The 18,563-nt window shown below is 40.6% G+C and overlaps 1 protein-coding gene across 1 annotated transcript in view; it reads right to left on the bottom strand.

Moving 5' to 3' along the window:
* The window catches only part of MET (MET proto-oncogene, receptor tyrosine kinase), a 213,239-nt gene that overhangs the window by 32,528 nt on the left and 162,148 nt on the right, over nucleotides 1-18,563 (bottom strand). Inside the window, exons 15-18 of the mRNA XM_075345034.1 lie at nucleotides 15,468-15,698; nucleotides 15,270-15,350; nucleotides 10,241-10,422; nucleotides 5,236-5,345 (exon numbers count right to left, since the gene is read on the bottom strand). Coding sequence (XP_075201149.1) covers nucleotides 5,236-5,345; nucleotides 10,241-10,422; nucleotides 15,270-15,350; nucleotides 15,468-15,698 — 604 coding nt within the window. The remainder of the gene's footprint in view (nucleotides 1-5,235; nucleotides 5,346-10,240; nucleotides 10,423-15,269; nucleotides 15,351-15,467; nucleotides 15,699-18,563) is intronic.

Below are 18,563 nucleotides of genomic sequence, written 5' to 3'. Positions count from 1 at the left end.
ACTGTGCAGCTTTTATCTCCATTACTCTGGAGCTCGTGTCCGACTCGACCACTGACCCATTCATTCCCTCAGTGGTTGTGAGCGCTGCCATTGTTTTTATCTGGCTGCCCCAAAAAAGATTAATGGAGCTGCGGTCACACACCCCACCTGCCGCTGCAAAAAGTTCCCCAATCTTCTGATTGGTGCGGTTTCCATTGGTCTGGTTCCACCGATCAATAAGTTATCACCAACCTAACTTGTAGATCGGTGATAACTTGTTTTCACCAAAGACCCCATTACTGCAAACTTCTATAATTGTACATCCCAGTTATGGTGCGCAATATAGATGTGCAGGAGCCGCCTGTGTTATACAGTCAAAGCAACACAATAATGGGGCTAACGCTAACAGGTATTTACAGTATATTTAGCTGTAGGGTGGGCCCCTGGAGTCAATTCCCCTGGTGGGCCCCAGACAGCCCAGTCCGACCCTGTTTATATTCATTCCTTAGAGGAATTCATATCCCGAATGACCAAAAGAATGATAATATCTAATAAAAGGTATGTTAGTAGGATACGTCATCATCTTGTGATTGGTGGGGTCCAACCTCTGGGAACCCCATCGATCCTAAGAGTAAAGTGGCCACCTCTGTGTTTTAGGTCTGCATTCCCCACCTGAGTATTCCCTTCACAATGGCGCTCCCGGCCATATTGCTTAGTAGAAAATTTGACCACATTATCATATTCTCAGGATTGGTGGTCGTTCCCAGAGGTTGGAAGCCCCAGTTGTTATTTGAGGGCATATCTTAGTAACACCATCAAAACAATGATGTATTTAATAATAGGCAAGATACTGAAAATGAAAAATAACCATGTCTAAACTATGGTGGTGTCATCTGATGAGCATTCTCATATAAATAAGAACTTTTTGTAAGCTCACATAAAGTCTACTATTTTTGCTTTCACATATACTGTACGTACTGTAGTTAGAGTAGTATTTGAAAAAATAACAAAAAACAAAAACCCTCTAAACTTACAAATGAATTCTGCAACATGTGTGGCCATCAACCAAAAGTGGAAACTCTTGTGCTCTTCTAATGTATGTCTATTTAGTAACATGTTCTTCCAGGTCACAGTAAAAGCAATGTAACACTTCTAATGTATTGTTCTCTACATTATAGATTAGGTCACACTGCTGCTGCATAGACTTCTCCTGTTTGCCCTCCGACCTATTCATTTTAACTTTAATTTACAGCACTATGGCGTTAAAATCATTATGTCATAGTAAATTTAAAGACTTTTTAAGTACAATGACCTGCCTTTAATTAAATGTGGATTTTATGGCTACAAGTCTGAAATGAGAAATGACTCAGATATGGCATCAATCATCTGAGAATTACGAATACAACGATAAAGGAGGGGCCGTCTGGAATGGTAGGAAACATTGCGGTAAGGACAGACGGGCGATGCAGAATTACCAAATCTGCAGTAAGCATTACATGTTTTATTATCTATCTATCTATGTATCTATCTATTCTATATTTCTCTCTATTCCTCTTTCTGTTGGGTCATGATTGCAACTGTAATATTTCTCGACAGTCATGTTTTATGTTATTTTTACTGGTGATGCACCACATTCAATGATTCACAGGTATCGATCGTATTTTGTGGACTTTAAGACGCAGTTTTTTCCTCCAAATTTTGGAGGAAAGTCGGGGTTCTCTTGTAGTCCGTATATACTTGGCTGTGGCTGTGGGAGGGGAGCACTGGTGGAGGAGGCAGTCACAGGAGGCAGGAGCAGGGTCACAGAAGGCAAGAGCTGACACTGGTGCTAATTGTGTCCGCTAATATAAAGACTATATATATTTACTGCTCCACAAGCCCATAATCCTTCCCATCTTTCGGCACTGAAGCCAGCGCCGAAAAGTGGCCAGAATTATCTGTGTGGGGAGCAGTAAATATTCATCCTCTTTAATAGCAGCACACGTGATAACCTAGCTGCTGGCTTCCTGCAGCAGCTGGGCAATCACTTGTGTAGGTTATTAAAGAGAATATATATTCTCTCCTCCCGATGCCCATAATCCATGGTGTGGTTAGTAGTGAATATTGCGGCAGCCGACGTCAGCATGTAACTGTGGGCACATGTGATTGATATCATGTGCTGCGCCGCTTACACTCTGAAGTCATCAGAAGAGGACACCACACATCGGGGGAGCAGAGTGATAGTGAGTATAATCGTTTATTTTTTTATGTGTGTGGCATAATGAGAGGCAAATTCACCAGGATGGGTCCATGATGGTGTTGTAAATAAGCACTTGAAATTTGTGTTATCCCCCTCCCACTCCATTGTAGATTTGTAAGCTCTTACAAGCAGGGTTGTCTTTATTCTTGATTGAATTATTGTATCTTCTATAACTGTTACTTATGCTTGTTTCTATAAGAACCTCTGAATTGTGATGCACTGCGGAATATGTTGGTGCTATAGACATAAAAGATTATTATTATTATAATGGGGATCATATATACCAGGATGGGGGACATACAGTATATACTAGGATTATGGACATATACCAGGATGGGCACATGAAGGGGTCACATATACAAGGATAGGGGACATATATACCAGGATGAGGGCTATATATAAAAGGATGAGCCCAAAAATAATATCATATATACCAGGATGGAGATCATATATACCAAGATGGGCCCAGGATGAAGGCCATGTATATATACCATGATGGGGAAAATACATACCAGGATGTAGGACATATACATCAAGGATGGGAACACATATACTTGTAAGGGGCCCAGGATGGGGAACATTAGTACAGAATTGGGTGACATTACCCCCATCACAGTGTCAGCAGCAGATCTTCCCCATAACAGTGTTTCATGACCACATTTTTTGCTTCAATGCGCCCCCCCTACTTTCCTACTCTAAAACCTATGTGTGTCTCCTGATACGTTGCATCTTATACTCTGCAAAATACAGTAAATAGATTAAGGTTTTCTAATGCCAGAAGGGTAAAACCAGCATTTAAGACTTCACTAAAATTTCTAAAATATCACCATCTAATTTTTCCATAAAAGTAATTTGCTTTGTTTGCGTGAATATCCAATTTTAGAAGCATTCATATTTCCGGGAAGAACTATTGTCCCTTTGGGATCAAAATTGACACACAGAGCTATGATAGCAGCCCTTGCTATGCCTGAATTAATAGGAATGCATGTCTATTTTGGTCTGATCTTCTGGACAAAAAGGCTATGAAAAAGAGTTGTGCTCAGAGTAGACCAACCCAAATATTCACTTCTCAGTCTTTCTGTGTTTAAGGGTTTGCTCACGCTAGTGTATAACTCGGACAAGTGCAATGCATGAAAAAAAGGGATTGCACTCACACCAATGTCATTCAATGAGTCCAGCGTCGGATTGGCTACCGGAGGAATCTCCAGTAATGTCAGGCCTGGATTCAGGTACCTGCATTGCACTCCGGAGCTCTCACCTGAGCTCCGGAGTGCAGCCTAGACTGTACCGCGAGCGCCAAGTGATTGATTTTCCGGCGCTTGCGGTTCAGTTAATGACAGCTGCGGACAGGCCGGGCTGATCTCCGGAGTTCAGGTGAGAGCTCTGGAGTGCAGTGCAGGTACCTGAATCCAGGCCTGGCATTACTGGAGATTCCTCCGGTAGCCAGTCCGATGTTGAATGAGTCTGTGCTGAGCTGCCGTTTTTTTCTCAGCTGTGTTCGGCTATGAGTGGACGCGTAAATCGGACGAGACTCACTTATCAAGTCTATGGGTGTGAGCAATAAAACGAATGCCTCACGGACCATTCTAGTGCCATCTGTTTTTTTCCGGATACATTATCATTCTATAGCATAGGACACTATAAATGGTTCTGTAAATGATTGTTAATGGATAATAGCTGATGAAAAAAAACCCAGATTGCATATGGACAGCACATGGAAATTACACGGATGAGAAGTGAGAAAGTATTGTCCTACTTTTATGGATGAAAATGGGACCGATTGTTTATACACTAGTGTGATCGTACCCTTAAACCTGATGTAATAGTCTACAATGTAATTCATCTGAGAGTGGGAAAATCTATTTTTGAAAATTAGAAGCATTTAATAACATTGTTCTGTCACTTTTCTGTTCGGCTGGGTTCACATAGCATTTGCCATAATGTTTGGTGGCTCCATTGGTGGTTATATCTAAACCCTCACAAAAAGGGATTTGGGGGTATGTGCTGCAGGGGCATGAACTATAAGGATGGAAATAGAGTTATACTGTGCTCAGTCATACATCACCCTCGGCCTTATATCCCTAGTATGCCTATTGTAAGTGGGCAGCAAGATATAGTTGACTACACCCTAGTCCTGTTTTGCGGGGTTTCAGACAAAAGCCCCAATAGAGCAACTGAACATAGTGGCAAATGCTAAGTGAATGCAGCCATAGAGAATTACCGTAAGCCCTGACACCATGAAGAAGTGAGAGCTGCTGCTGCTGCTCTCTTGACTCCCTTCAATCAGTTACGTCTGAAGGAACTGACAATAAAGCGGGTGCTAATTGCATGAAGGGCTTGCGTGTGATATAATATCACTTGAGCCCTAGGAGAGTCAGTGCAGTGATCGCTGTAACGACACCTGCACTCTAGGTGAGTATAGGCTATTGTTGTTTTATAAGGGGGGATATGGCAATTGAGAAGGGGTTGTTCGAATAGTGGACAATTATTTAAGGTCTTTAGAGGGGATGTCCAGCACTTTATATAATATGGAATGTTAATGTGTGGCATACTATCATAAAGAATTACTATGGTAAACCTTAGGTCATCTCATGTTCCCTTAAAATGTATTGCCCACATTGAGCTTTATGTAGTAGTATCATGCAAGGATCTGAATATGGGTGGAACTGGAGCATTGGCATTAACAGTGATGGCTTAATGTCCTGCTGCATAGTCCGGTCTTTGAAGACCACTGACCCTAGATAAATATGCGGTGTGTAATATTCTATGGTAGCAGACTAACATGGACACATGCAGAAGCATCAACTAGTTAGGAGGCCAATAGGATAAAGTCCTTCTCCACCTGTAGACAGGCATGGACACTTCCATTAGATACTAGATATCTGATTTACATCTCCTCAGCTTTGCAGATTTGGTGTGAACTACAATGGACCTAAGTAATGTATAGTCACATTTCCTAAAGAAAATAGCATATTATCGTTTATGTAGAAAATAGTGGACTTATTTTTTATACTTACATGCAATTCCTTGCTGCTAGATCTCTGTGAACAAACTTTTTGCTTGCTAAGTATTCCATCCCTTTAGCAACCTGTAGACCAAATCCTATGAGATCTTTCACTGTTGGGTTCTAAAATAAAACATGAAATATGTTTTTAATATCAGCAAACATTGCATAAGTTAGTATGCAAACTATTCACTTAAAATCTATACTCTCTCCTATCTCTTCCATCTCTTCTCACTCTCCTCGTCTCTCTTCTGTTTCTCTCAAAATTTTCAGAACATCTCAATTTATCCAGCATTCAGTAGGAGGGTCACTTACAGACGTACATGCATTTATACACCTTGACATACTGTTAATAAGGTTATTAATGGTTGTCCAATGAATGTCTTGCCATGCTGAATGCACTTGGGCACGCAAATCAGATCCAGTGCTGGCAGCTCCCTTTGAAATTGGAGACCAATGACGTCTCAGATAAGCTTGATGAAAGACAAATCCGGATGTGTTGGAGGCCATGGTAGCATTAGGCCACACAGACTGTTTACAGTAGCATTAGTAGCCTGGTATGGTCATGTTGATAACAAGCTCCTGGTATACTATCAAGTTCCCTCTTAAAGATCTTTTCATTGCGATGCATATGTGGTTTTCAGACAAATCTACGGCTATCAATGAATCCAAGACAAAAGCGTGACTCTTCCCTAAAAAGTATACACCTCCATCACTGTCTCCATTGACATCCTGCGCTACACCATGATAGCCTTTGAAAGAGGTGAATTGAGGTCACTGGAACATAAGTAGCTGGGAGTCTGGCTAAAAGCCCAATGACGTGCAAATGCCTTCTGATGGTTGTTTAGAAGCTGTCACCTTAAAGGGTGCTTTACATGCTGCGACATCGCTAACGATATATCGTCGGGGTCACGGTGTTTGTGACGCACATCCGGCGTTGTTAGTGACATTGCACCGTGTGACAGCTAGGAGCGACCTAAAACGATCGCAAAAGAGGTAAAAATCGTTGGTATTGGAGAGGTCGCTCCAACACCAAAAATCTTTGTCAGGTGAGTAGCGAGGTTGTTCGTCGTTCCTGCGGCAGCACACATCGCTATGTGTGACATCGCAGGAACGAGGAAACTCACTGTACCAGCATCCCGCCGGCAATGAGGAAGGAAGGAGGTGGGCGGGATGTTTGGCCCGCTCATCTCCGCCCCTCCTATGCTATTGGGCAGCCACTTAGTGACGTCACTATGACGCCGAATGAACCACCCTCTTAGAAAGGAGGCGGTTCGCCGGTCACAGAGACGTCGCTAGGCAGTTAAGTAGTGTGAAGGATGTAACCGATGTTGTGCGCCATGGGCAGGGATTTGCCCGTGTCGCACAACCGACGGGGGCGGGTACGCTCGCTATCGATATCGGTACCGATATCGCAGCGTGTAAAGTACCCTTTAGACTTTTTATGTGATGTGTAATTTCACTTGAAGAACAGATTGGATCACGATGCACTCTCCTTTAAATCTGTGAAGACCACATGGAAAATGCAATAAACAGGACTTCATGAGGAAGCGTCACACCGGTCCTACATCTGGAATTATTGTGTAGGGTGGCAGAATGTATAGTTGCCAGTGGCCTCCAATCTTCTTTCCTGATACACTAACAGCTCGGCATGATTGATTTGGTCATGAAGCCAGTGGTACGGGCAGCTTCTTGCTCATGCTACTCTAACATTGTGAAGTAGATATGATACTTGTGTACACATATATATATATATATATATATATATATATATACCACATATATACAGTTAGGTCCAGAAATATTTGGACAGTGACACAATTTTCGCGAGTTGGGCTCTGCATGCCACCACATTGGATTTGAAATGAAACCTCTACAACAGAATTCAAGTGCAGATTGTAATGTTTAATTTGAAGGTTTGAACAAAAATATCTGATAGAAATTGTAGGAATTGTACACATTTCTTTACAAACACTCCACATTTTAGGAGGTCAAAAGTAATTGGACAAATAAACCAAACCCAAACAAAATATTTTTATTTTCAATATTTTGTTGCAAATCCTTTGGAGGCAATCACTGCCTTAAGTCTGGAACCCATGGACATCACCAAACGCTGGGTTTCCTCCTTCTTAATGCTTTGCCAGGCGTTTACAGCCGCAGCCTTCAGGTCTTGCTTGTTTGTGGGTCTTTCAGTCTTAAGTCTGGATTTGAGCAAGTGAAATGCATGCTCAATTGGGTTAAGATCTGGTGATTGACTTGGCCATTGCAGAATGTTTCACTTTTTTGCACTCATGAACTCCTGGGTAGCTTTGGCTGTATGCTTGGGGTCATTGTCCATCTGTACTATGAAGCGCCGTCCGATCAACTTTGCGGCATTTGGCTGAATCTGGGCTGAAAGTATATCCCGGGACACTTCAGAATTCATCCGGCTACTCTTGTCTGCTGTTATGTCATCAATAAACACAAGTGACCCAGTGCCATTGAAAGCCATGCATGCCCATGCCATCACATTGCCTCCACCATGTTTTACAGAGGATGTGGTGTGCCTTGGATCATGTGCCGTTCCCTTTCTTCTCCAAACTTTTTTCTTCCCATCATTCTGGTACAGGTTGATCTTTGTCTCATCTGTCCATAGAATACTTTTCCAGAACTGAGCTGGCTTCATGAGGTGTTTTTCAGCAAATTTAACTCTGGCCTGTCTATTTTTGGAATTGATGAATGATTTGCATCTAGATGTGAACCCTTTGTATTTACTTTCATGGAGTCTTCTCTTTACTGTTGACTTAGAGACAGATACACCTACTTTACTGAGAGTGTTCTGGACTTCAGTTGATGTTGTGAACGGATTCTTCTTCACCAAAGAAAGTATGCGGCGATCATCCACCACTGTTGTCATCTGTGGACGCCCAGGCCTTTTTGAGTTCCCAAGCTCACCAGTCAATTCCTTTTTTCTCAGAATGTACCCGACTGTTGATTTTGCTACTCCAAGCATGTCTGCTATCTCTCTGATGGATTTTTTCTTTTTTTTCAGCCTCAGGATGTTCTGCTTCACCTCAATTGAGAGTTCCTTAGACCGCATGTTGTCTGGTCAAAGCAACAGCTTCCAAATGCAAAACCACACACCTGTAATCAACCCCAGACCTTTTAACTACTTCATTGATTACAGGTTAACGAGGGAGACGCCTTCAAAGTTAATTGCAGCCCTTAGAGTCCCTTGTCCAATTACTTTTGGTCCCTTTAAAAAGAGGAGGCTATGCATTACAGAGCTATGATTCCTAAACCCTTTCTCCGATTTGGATGTGAAAACTCTCATATTGCAGCTGGGAGTGTGCACTTTCAGCCCATATTATATATAGAATTGTATTTCTGAACATGTTTTTGTAAACAGCTAAAATAACAAAACTTGTGTCACTGTCCAAATATTTCTGGACCTAACTGTATATATATAAATATATGAGAGAGAGAGTAAATAAATGGCAGCACCCCTCTAATATGTATAAGGGCATCATTTTTTACATATCGGAGAAGTGCTGCAATGTTTGAATGCTAACTATTGTGAACCTGGTTTTGTTCTGAATTGGATTTGTACCCTAGATTGTTCTAGTGCTACTTTTCAACATTGAAATCCTAATACTCCAAATACTTGAAAACTATTTATGAAGCTGATTCTTTAAATCAACTCAATATTAAGTACTCTTGTCCATATAGTAGGTCCTGACTGATCTCATCCATGCAAGCTTCAAGAATAACTGGGTTAGACAATGGCTGCAGGGCCGACGAGTTACTGTATGATGCATAGTTCTATAGATGTGCTCATGCATCATGCTTCATTGTGTTTGTACATGTGGCACAGGTCATCCAACATGATACACTATTGTTAGTACTTGAAAACAACTGTTTGCTAATGAGAAGTTAAAGGGAACCAGCCATCAGTATTTTCATATATAAAGTAAAGCCAGTGCTATACTGGAGCTAGGATGCTGAATGGAACCATACCTTTTGTTGTGAGATTGGATGTGGTATTTCAGAAATATGTGCAAGTAAAGTTCCAGCAATGCACTGCTATTTGATTGACAAGTGCAACAGGAAGGGAATATGTGGGTCGAGTCTTGCTATTTATTCCCACCCCTGTCTGCCAGCTTGTCCTTCCTCCTCCTGTCATTTTAATTCTAGTGCAGGCAGACAGACAGGGGTGGGAATAGATAGTAAGACCCGACCACCATATTCCCTTCCTGTAGCACCTGTCAATCAAATAGTAGTGCATTGCTGGAAATTTACTTGCACATAATATTGAAATAAAACATACAATCTCTGAACAGAATGCTTACATTCAGCATCCTAGTGCCAGTATAGCACTGGCTTTACTTTATATATTAAAATCCTGCTGGTTGGTTCCCTTTAAATAATGCATTTTATTTCAATATACAGTACTTAATTATTTGTTATGTACAGCAACCTTCCAGCCCACCATAGTAAAACAGACTATGCAATTTTAATTTAAAACCACTATTCCTAATCAACCCTGTTCTCTCCTACTCCGAGATCTGAGTTATGGAGCGTTTACTCTTCATGTACAAAATGGCTGCTGCAGAGACATAAGGAGCACTGACTCCCCTGCCTTTCTCTAACCCAAGATTAACACAACACTGTTATCATTGGCAGTGGTCCATTCCACGCCAATGGAAAGGTGGGAAAGCCTCATTTGTCACAAGATGGATACAGGACCATCCCACATAAATGGAAAGGTGGGGAAAATGTAGATCAGATTTACTACAGCACTTTTACATTCTTTTGAAGCAGCCATTTTTGACAAGACAACAACACAACAACAGGACATTGACCTCAGAGCAGAGGCCAGTAGGTACATTGGCTATATATTAGAAATGAACCCGCATGTATTACAGTAGATAACTCGCTTTAAATATTCTCATAGTATGTTTGGAGAGCTGTTAGATTTTCCAGAGGAGCCACTAGGACTCCTTCTATGTCTACATGTGATACATTCTCAATGTACTTACATGGGTTTCATTTCGTATAAAGTTTCTTAGATCTCCGTGCTTCATGAATGGCAGCACTACCAGGGGAGAACCCTCTGTGGGCAGACAAATGCCCAGCAAGGACAAAACATTTGTATGACTGAAATCTTTCATGATTATGCCTTCTTTAAGAAACTGTGAAACTTCTTCAATGTCTGTAATACCTTAAAGATTCAATTTTGACAAGTCAGTCTGATGACATACAGTATATGAATAGTGGCAACATGCAAAGGGTGGATGGTTTAGACAAAAAATAAGTATATTCTCGTATATTATCAGTTAAATTGTTTCACCTCTTGGTTTCTTGAGCTATAACAAGTTAATGGACTTTGAATATACAAAGATACAATTCATTGGAGAGATTAATACAAATTTGGCAAAGAAAAACATTGGTAGTTAAAGGAGTTTTTCCCCTTCAAACTTTTATTTTACTGTATTAAAAATAATATAATCAGCTGGTACTCACCTTTCTGGGTCTAGTGCTGTGCCTCCGATGTAGCACCGGTGATTGTTTACAGGGTACAGCAATGACTTCACATTATCAGTGCTACAACCAATTGTTGGGCTCAATGGCCTGTGTTGTTTACCACTGAGTGCAGTGATTGGCTGCAGTGCTATTGACAAGACATCACTACTTCAGCCTGTATATAGCCACCAGAGCAGTGATGGAAACACAATGCTTGGTCCTCTGATGGTGAGTACCAGCTAATTTTATTATTATTTGTTATAAATTTTACTTTTTTTAACCTTAATAATAACACAAGAAACCGTGTATTGTACAAAATAATGCACAATGTTAGAACACAAGCATTGTATCTAGATATTATTAAAATATCGAATCGGTAGGCCCAAAATATGGGGAGATACAAAAATCAAGACTGTATAAACAATGATGATGCTGTACTCGACTACTGTCGAAGGAACAACATAATACCTTTTCATACTATATAACGAGATCACCTTAGAGGAGTGAACAAAACCGGGGCTGTAACTCAAGAGTGAGCTGGCAGCATAGAAGATACTGAGTAAAACGTGAACAAGAAAGAAGAAGAGAGAAAAGAAAGTCAGAGAAAGAAAAAGGTGTGAGGATTGTGGTCAAAAAGGGTAGGTGAATTTGTCAGGATGGGGGACGTGGGTGGGCAGGTTCCAGACACTGATATAGTGCAGATTCAATCTGACTCCAGCAGTGAAATGTAATCATCAGATCCCTTAAACTCTGTACAGTAATACCAGGTTCTAACAAACCAGTATTGAGAGTTGGGAATTATGGAAGTGAGGTCTTCGAGCAACATCATCTTGTTTATCCTGACGAACCCCATAGCCATTATAGGAGGGTTATTTTTTTCCACAAGCGAGGTGTGCAAGCTCTGGCTGCCATGATTAAGTGTTGTAGTAACGAATTCTTGTACCTTTTTGTTGAGATGTCACAATGATGTAAAAGGGCAAGAGCCAAATCCAAAGCGGTGGTCAAGCTAGTGACTATGTATAACTGTTTGTACATTCTCCCAAAATGAGGTAAGGCGCTTACATGACCAGAAAATGTGTATCAGACTACCCTCTTTCTCACCACATCTTTAACAGAGCGCACTCACTTCTGGGAAGATTGAGTGCAATCTAGTAGGAACTCCGTACCATCTGGTGAGCAACTTAAAACTCACTTCCTGATCACGGGAGGAGATAGAGGATCGATGGGTCAGAGAACATATCTTTTCCCATTGGGCCTCAGAAAACTGAATTTGAAGATCGTTCTCCCATTGTGTTTGAAATTTGGTTTTAGTGTTCCCAGTGGGTATGTTAATAAGATTATAAGCCATAGAAAGGGTATGTCTAATGGGGCCCGTGCTTATACATTCCTTCTCAAAAGGTGTCATAGAGTCAGAAAAATGGGATCTAGGAGAAAGGGATTTCAAGAAATGTGTCAATTTGTTGGCTCTAGAAACATCGAGGGCATGCGAAGTTTGGGAGCTTAAAAGTTGCTCCTTTGTTGGCCAGGCGTTTCCACTACCGTGTAGCACTCTGTAGTAGCACTCTCTCATAATTGATCGGAAAATCCGGTCCTCCACCCCGAAAAAGCGGATTTCCCATAATAGGATACAATGAGGACAATTGGAGGAGTATATGTGATCTAATTCTCACAACATGCTAAAGTAGCCCCGATTGTGGGGTGATCTCTCAGATGCTTTACTCTGCTGGAACCCACCCATGGAATGCCCGTTAAATGTACATCTGTGAAATCCTGTTCCACTCCTACCCAGGCCTTCATCTCATCATTCCTACACCAGTCCAGAATTCTGGAAAGATGAGTAGGTAAGTAATATGACCCGAAATTAGGAAGTGCGGTTCCTCCAGCCAGCTTGGAGCGGTACAGGATCTTTCTGCTAATTCGTGGTCGGACCTTAAACTGGAGGGCTTGAAGGATATATATCCTGGGAAGCATGTTCATTTTGAAAATTGCAATCCTCCGAAACCAGGTGAAAGTATTCTTCCACCACCTTGAGCAATCATTTTGGACTTCCTGTAATATCTTAGGAAAATTTAGGGAGAAGGTCTGGTGGGTGTCCCTAGATACTTGATTGAAGAGTTTGCCTAGTGAAATTTGTAAGATCTCTTCAATGGTGCCAAGGCAGTGTGAGCCGAATTAACGTTTAATGCCTCCAATTTCGCTAGGTTAATTTCAAAATTTTATTTTGACCCCCCCAGGGATAGAGTTCAGTCACCTCATAAGGTGCGGGGACAGGGACTTAAGAAAAAGTCTGTAATAGGGGAGTGTAAAGGCCGCTTTACACGCAACGACATCGCTAAAGAGATATTGCTGGGGTCACGGAATTCGTGACACACATCCGGCCTCGTTAGTGATGTTGTTGCGTGTGACACGTACGAACGACCACTAACGATCAGAAATACTCATCAAATCGCTGATCGTTGACACGTTGTTCATTTTCAAAATATCGTTGCTCGTGCTAGACGCATTTTGTTCGTCGTTCCTGAGGCAGCACACATCGCTACGTGTGACACCTCAGGAATGATGAACAACAGCGTTCCCACGTCCTTCAGCAACGAGGTGGGAGTGACGTGAATGCGGCTGCTCTCTGCCCCTCCGCTTCTATTGGTGGCCCGCTGATTGACATCGCTGTGACGCTGCACGAACCGCCCCCTTAAAAAAGAGGTTGTTCGCCAGCCACAGTGACGTCCCTAGGAAGGTAAGTACGTGTGACGCGTACCTCCGATATTGTTCGCCACGGGCAGCGACTTGCCCGTGATGCACAAATGACGGGGGCGGGTGCGATCGCTAGCGACATCTCTAGCGATGTCGCAGCGTGTAAGGCGCCCTTAAGACCATCGGGACCCGAGGCCTTCCCTGGTTTAGTGTTCTTAACTGCCACAGAGAGCTCCTCTTCTGAGAAGGGCTGTTCCATGGCTTCTGCCTCAACCCCAGACAACGCAGGAATGCTGGATTCCTTAATGTATCTTCGAATTCGGTCTTTAAATTCATCACCTCGTGTCTCCTCCATATCCTTATCTATTGAGTAAAGTACCTCGTAATACTGTTCAAAGGCATCCGCTATGTCCGTAAGTGTCTGAGTATGTTGCCCTGACTGATCAACTATATTTGGTACGTATGTATTGAACCATTGGGCTCTCAGTGCTCTTGCTATTTAATTTTATCATTTTTAATATGGCCAGGAAGAAGTGAAAACAGCTGAAAGTGGGAAATCCCTTTAATAGTATAGTCATTTATTAACATATGTTGAGCAATCACAAGAGAAGATTTCCTGGAAGGAAATAATAAATTATTCTATAGACTGGAATAACTATTGTGAAACCTCCATAAATTACTACCTTACAATTACCGTCATACCATCACAGGTGCAAGATGTTTTTTATGTTAGATGTGTATTCTGGGGTGTTTAGACAATTAGCATTAAATGTAGGTGAGTATTTAGTTAGGTAATTTCCCCATTATTTCATATTCATAGTTTTTGGAATATTTACAAAGGCGTCTTGTTATATTGGACTGCTGTTGGCCTGGATAACTCCTTTTCCATAACCCCTGCCTTTCAACCTTAGTAGGTATATGGATGTCACACAGTAAGTCTCCAGCATAATGTAAGTCTCATGTTATCTATGTATTGCATTGCAGTCAGCCCAAAGGGAGACTAGTTCCTGTAGGGGTGGACTCTAGATGTCCATCCTTTTTTAGTGGTCAGCATGTAGAACTATTTATTCAGGGTATTTAATCCAGGAACTGGACCTTTGGTTATCTGCTGTCTTTAGAGAAGAAGTTGTCCTCATGGAACATCTCTTGAATATCTTTTTTCATGTCTGGTCATACTCCAACACTATAGTCCAGTCAAATCATAGTTTCACTAACCAAGCACATAAACTAGTCAGGGACCTAGTAATATACTGAATTATCCTACCCAAAATAGGTTGCTGTCTGGTATGCTTATGCTATCTTGGGACATAGTCATGTGGGTTTTCAACTTCATTGGGTGTCAGGACCCTCTAACGTGCAGGTGAGAAAAATACTGAGCTACATTGCAGTAACATATCAATTTTTAGGGTACTATGCTTTTTGAAGCTATATTTACATAAAACTGACCCCTTAAATGACTTGCCTGATTTCTTGGTCTTTTGGTTTTGGAGTACTGTTTTATTGCACAGGAACATACTTCATAAATACTTCAGCAAATAAGTACTTATTGAAGACTCACAAAATCAAGGTAACAATACATGTAATTAGTATATAAAGTCATGGTCGAAAGTGTTGGCACCCTTGAAATCGTTCCAGAAAACTTAGTTTTTCTTCCAGAAAATTATTGCAATTACACATGTTTTGTCTTATACAATATTTATTTTCTTTGTGCATATTTGAACAACACAAAAAACTGAGAAAATATTTCATTTTCTGGAAGAATTTCCAGGGTGTCAACACTTTCGGCCATGACTGTATTTAGTTACACACAACACATATAGTATAGATTGAGCATATGTTCTCTGTTACACTTACGGTTTAGAGATTTCACTGCGCAGTGCAAATTCTTCCCATCAGTGTCTAAAAGCGTGCCATGATACACACATCCAAAGTGTCCTGAAATGAACAAACATCTAGTCATTTCATTCTCCAAAGAGCCATTATTTAGTCTTTGTTCAGATTTATACTTTATAACATGAAATTATTTAGTCAATCGAGCATGCAGATCCTTACCTCTTCCTATTACTTTATTGAAGTGCACTAAGAGGCGGTCCACACCAATAACCATGTGCTCTATTTCTTTCACAAGGTCTGCACTTAGAGCGCTTAAATCAATATGGACGTATGTTTGTAGCAAAGGGCTGGCAATGTCTGAATCTCCACTTGACAATATGGGGGAAAGATCTCGGTGAGGATACTGAGCTGTTCGACATGATCCACCATGGGATGAATTAGGAAACTGATCTAGAATGTGTAAAGAAAAGAGAGAAACTTTAGAATCGAAAGTATGGTATATACTTTTTGTGAAACCCAATGAAGTAAAATCTAAATGCTTGTCATGATCTATGTATATGTAGTATATGTAGACATTTTGAAAACTCAACAGTTAAATTCTAGATCCATCCTATAACGTGAACTGAATAAAAGTTGAAGGAATGTCATTGGTACCATGACAAAAGTGCTGTAATTCCCATCCCAATATAAGTTTAATGATTACTTAAAAAACACACATTTTTTTATTGGGGCCATAAACTGGTAGATATCTCAGGTGACCTGGAACATTCGGACAACATGAAGGATGTACTTATCCAGTACAACATCAATCCTATAAAAATATTTGCTTATATTAAGGGCGGATAGTCTAATACGTATACATAAGCTCATTCACATGACACAAATTTATCTGGGATGTATTATATAGGCTCCTAGTTTTATTGGGCTGCTGTTGTGCTGGATAACTTCTTTCTATGATCAATCGGTCATCTCACCATAGTTTTGGTCCTTTCCACTAAAAATATTTGCAACCAGATGCAGCAAAGAGAAGACACCTAATAGATTAACTATATCATAAAGGTTCAACATCCAGATAAAAAATCCAACACAACAGATCAACATTAGCCATGTTTTTATTACATTTGCAGTCAATTTCAAATAGTACGAATCCCTAATCTAGGGCTGGCCTTTTTATTAAATGAAAGAGTAAGCAACTTCAGGCTGGTGATTTTATTAACTATTAGCTAGTGTCCAAAGCATTTATAAATGGTTGTAATGCACCCCGAAAATATGTGACTTTCTACTATAATTGGTCCCAAAAGCCCAGAATTTGTGGGATTCCTGTATGCAGATGTGGAACAATATTTCACTCTTTGCACTAATCCAGTACTGCTCTGCACGATACTAAGCAATAATGAATTGCTACCAGGCAATCAGTATTGCCTGGTACCATTTGGTAACAGTTTGTAAAGTATGTGGCAGTGCTGAGTGGATATGAAGAGCAGCATCTTGTTTCTTTACTGCCAGAGTATCCTCGGAGGGTTGTGGCTCTGCATGTCTGGATCCCATATATCTGGGAGTTTGGGCAGAACTTTGGTAGCTAATCAGGACCCATTCAGGGAACATTGGAAGTAGTTGTAAGCAGCTTTGACACTTAGTGATGAGTGAGCACTACCATACTTGGGTGCCTGGTACTCATTTTGAGCAGTTGGACATTAGGATTGGCGCGACTCAAGCCCCTGAGTATAATGGAAGTCAATGGGGAACTCAAGCATTTTTCTGGGAAATCTTCCCGAAAAATACTTGTGTTCCTGTTGACATCCATTATGCTCAGGTGCTTGAGTTGTGCCAATCCTAGTGTTTAACTACTCTTAACGAGTACCGAGCACTGAGCATAGCAGTGCTTGCTCATCATTATTAGTTATCTTTAATAAAATCACCAGTCTGTGGCTGCCCACTCTTTTTTTTAAATGAAAAGGGTAACCCCAATTTGGTTATAGGTGCTCTTTAAGCCTTTAATTCTAATTTATGGCAATATAATGTCAAACATTTGAAGAGTATGAAAAAATGTATTCGTCATAAGGAATTCTGAAGATTGTGTAAGAATAATGTAAGGACATAACTGTAAAGAAGGGGAAAACCTCTTTTTTTATATAGCCAATAACCCTATTTTAAGTATTATGGTGAAAGATTATTTATAATGTACATATATCATGTAGGGGAAATGGCAAGTTAGATGTGAAATTATGTGTATTCAGCTTTAAGATCAAGGTTCAGTAACTATGAAATCAAGGAAATGCCAGGAGGTGATTCATATCCTGCAGTCTTAGGAATGGGAGTTTCTTTAGCAATCTTCACCTTATCAGCAATGTAGAGAACCAGATAGAAAAGGAAAGAAAATACATTTTATATGTCATCCGATCATCAGATGGAACTCAACTAGACAATCTAATGAGAAAATCTGGACAAGGACTTTTACTTTGCTGCAAGCGAGAACAGGGAAACCCTCATCTGGCCACAGAGAAATAAACTGTAATTAATAGCTATAATCCAAACTGTGAAAAATGTCATTGATTGACTGACATTAACTCTGGTGTAGGGTGTGTTGTAATGCGCTATAGTACCCATAATACAATATGAATCATGTAGAACAAATATACTGATTCACCCAGGAGTCATCCACTTAAAACAGAATGTTTCTGCCAATGGAGAGCATTAAAGACGTGCTTCACCTATGTAATGAGTAATAACTATATTCCCTTTCACTGGCTACGTGAGTAAATATTAAGAGTAGAACGGCTATATTTCCACTTGCTGAGACCTTCAAGCTTTATTCATTCCCTTAATATTATGGGCACTGGCTGCAGTATGTTTTAAGTCTCATTCAGGCATTCGTTTTTCCCATTATTATTAGGGATGATCGCATACCTCAAATATTCGGCAACGCCCATATTCGCCGAATAGGTCGCCGCTATTCGACTATTTGCGAATATTCGATGTGCAATGTAAGTCTATGGGAAACCCGAATAGTTGCCGAATAGCAACTATTCGGGCATCCCATAGACTTACATTGCGCATCGAATATTCGCATAGCAGCGACCTATTCGTCGGATATTTGCGAAGCCGAATATTGCTGAATATTTGTGATATTCGATCATCCCTAATTATTATGTGATTTTCTAAAATAGAAGACATATCCATAAAAATATATGGTGATATTCACTTACTCATTTCTTTTGCGAACCTTATGTCCATAAAAAAATCATGGCAACATTTCCGTTTTTGATCAGAATCACAGTACAAATTTACCCATACAAGTCAATGGGTCTATGAAAA

Source organism: Anomaloglossus baeobatrachus, chromosome 4 (genome assembly GCF_048569485.1).
Source record: "Anomaloglossus baeobatrachus isolate aAnoBae1 chromosome 4, aAnoBae1.hap1, whole genome shotgun sequence".
NCBI classification, from domain to species: Eukaryota; Metazoa; Chordata; class Amphibia; order Anura; family Aromobatidae; genus Anomaloglossus; species Anomaloglossus baeobatrachus.
Note: the sequence above shows the minus strand (reverse complement) of the source record. Positions and strands in the feature narration are given on the sequence as shown.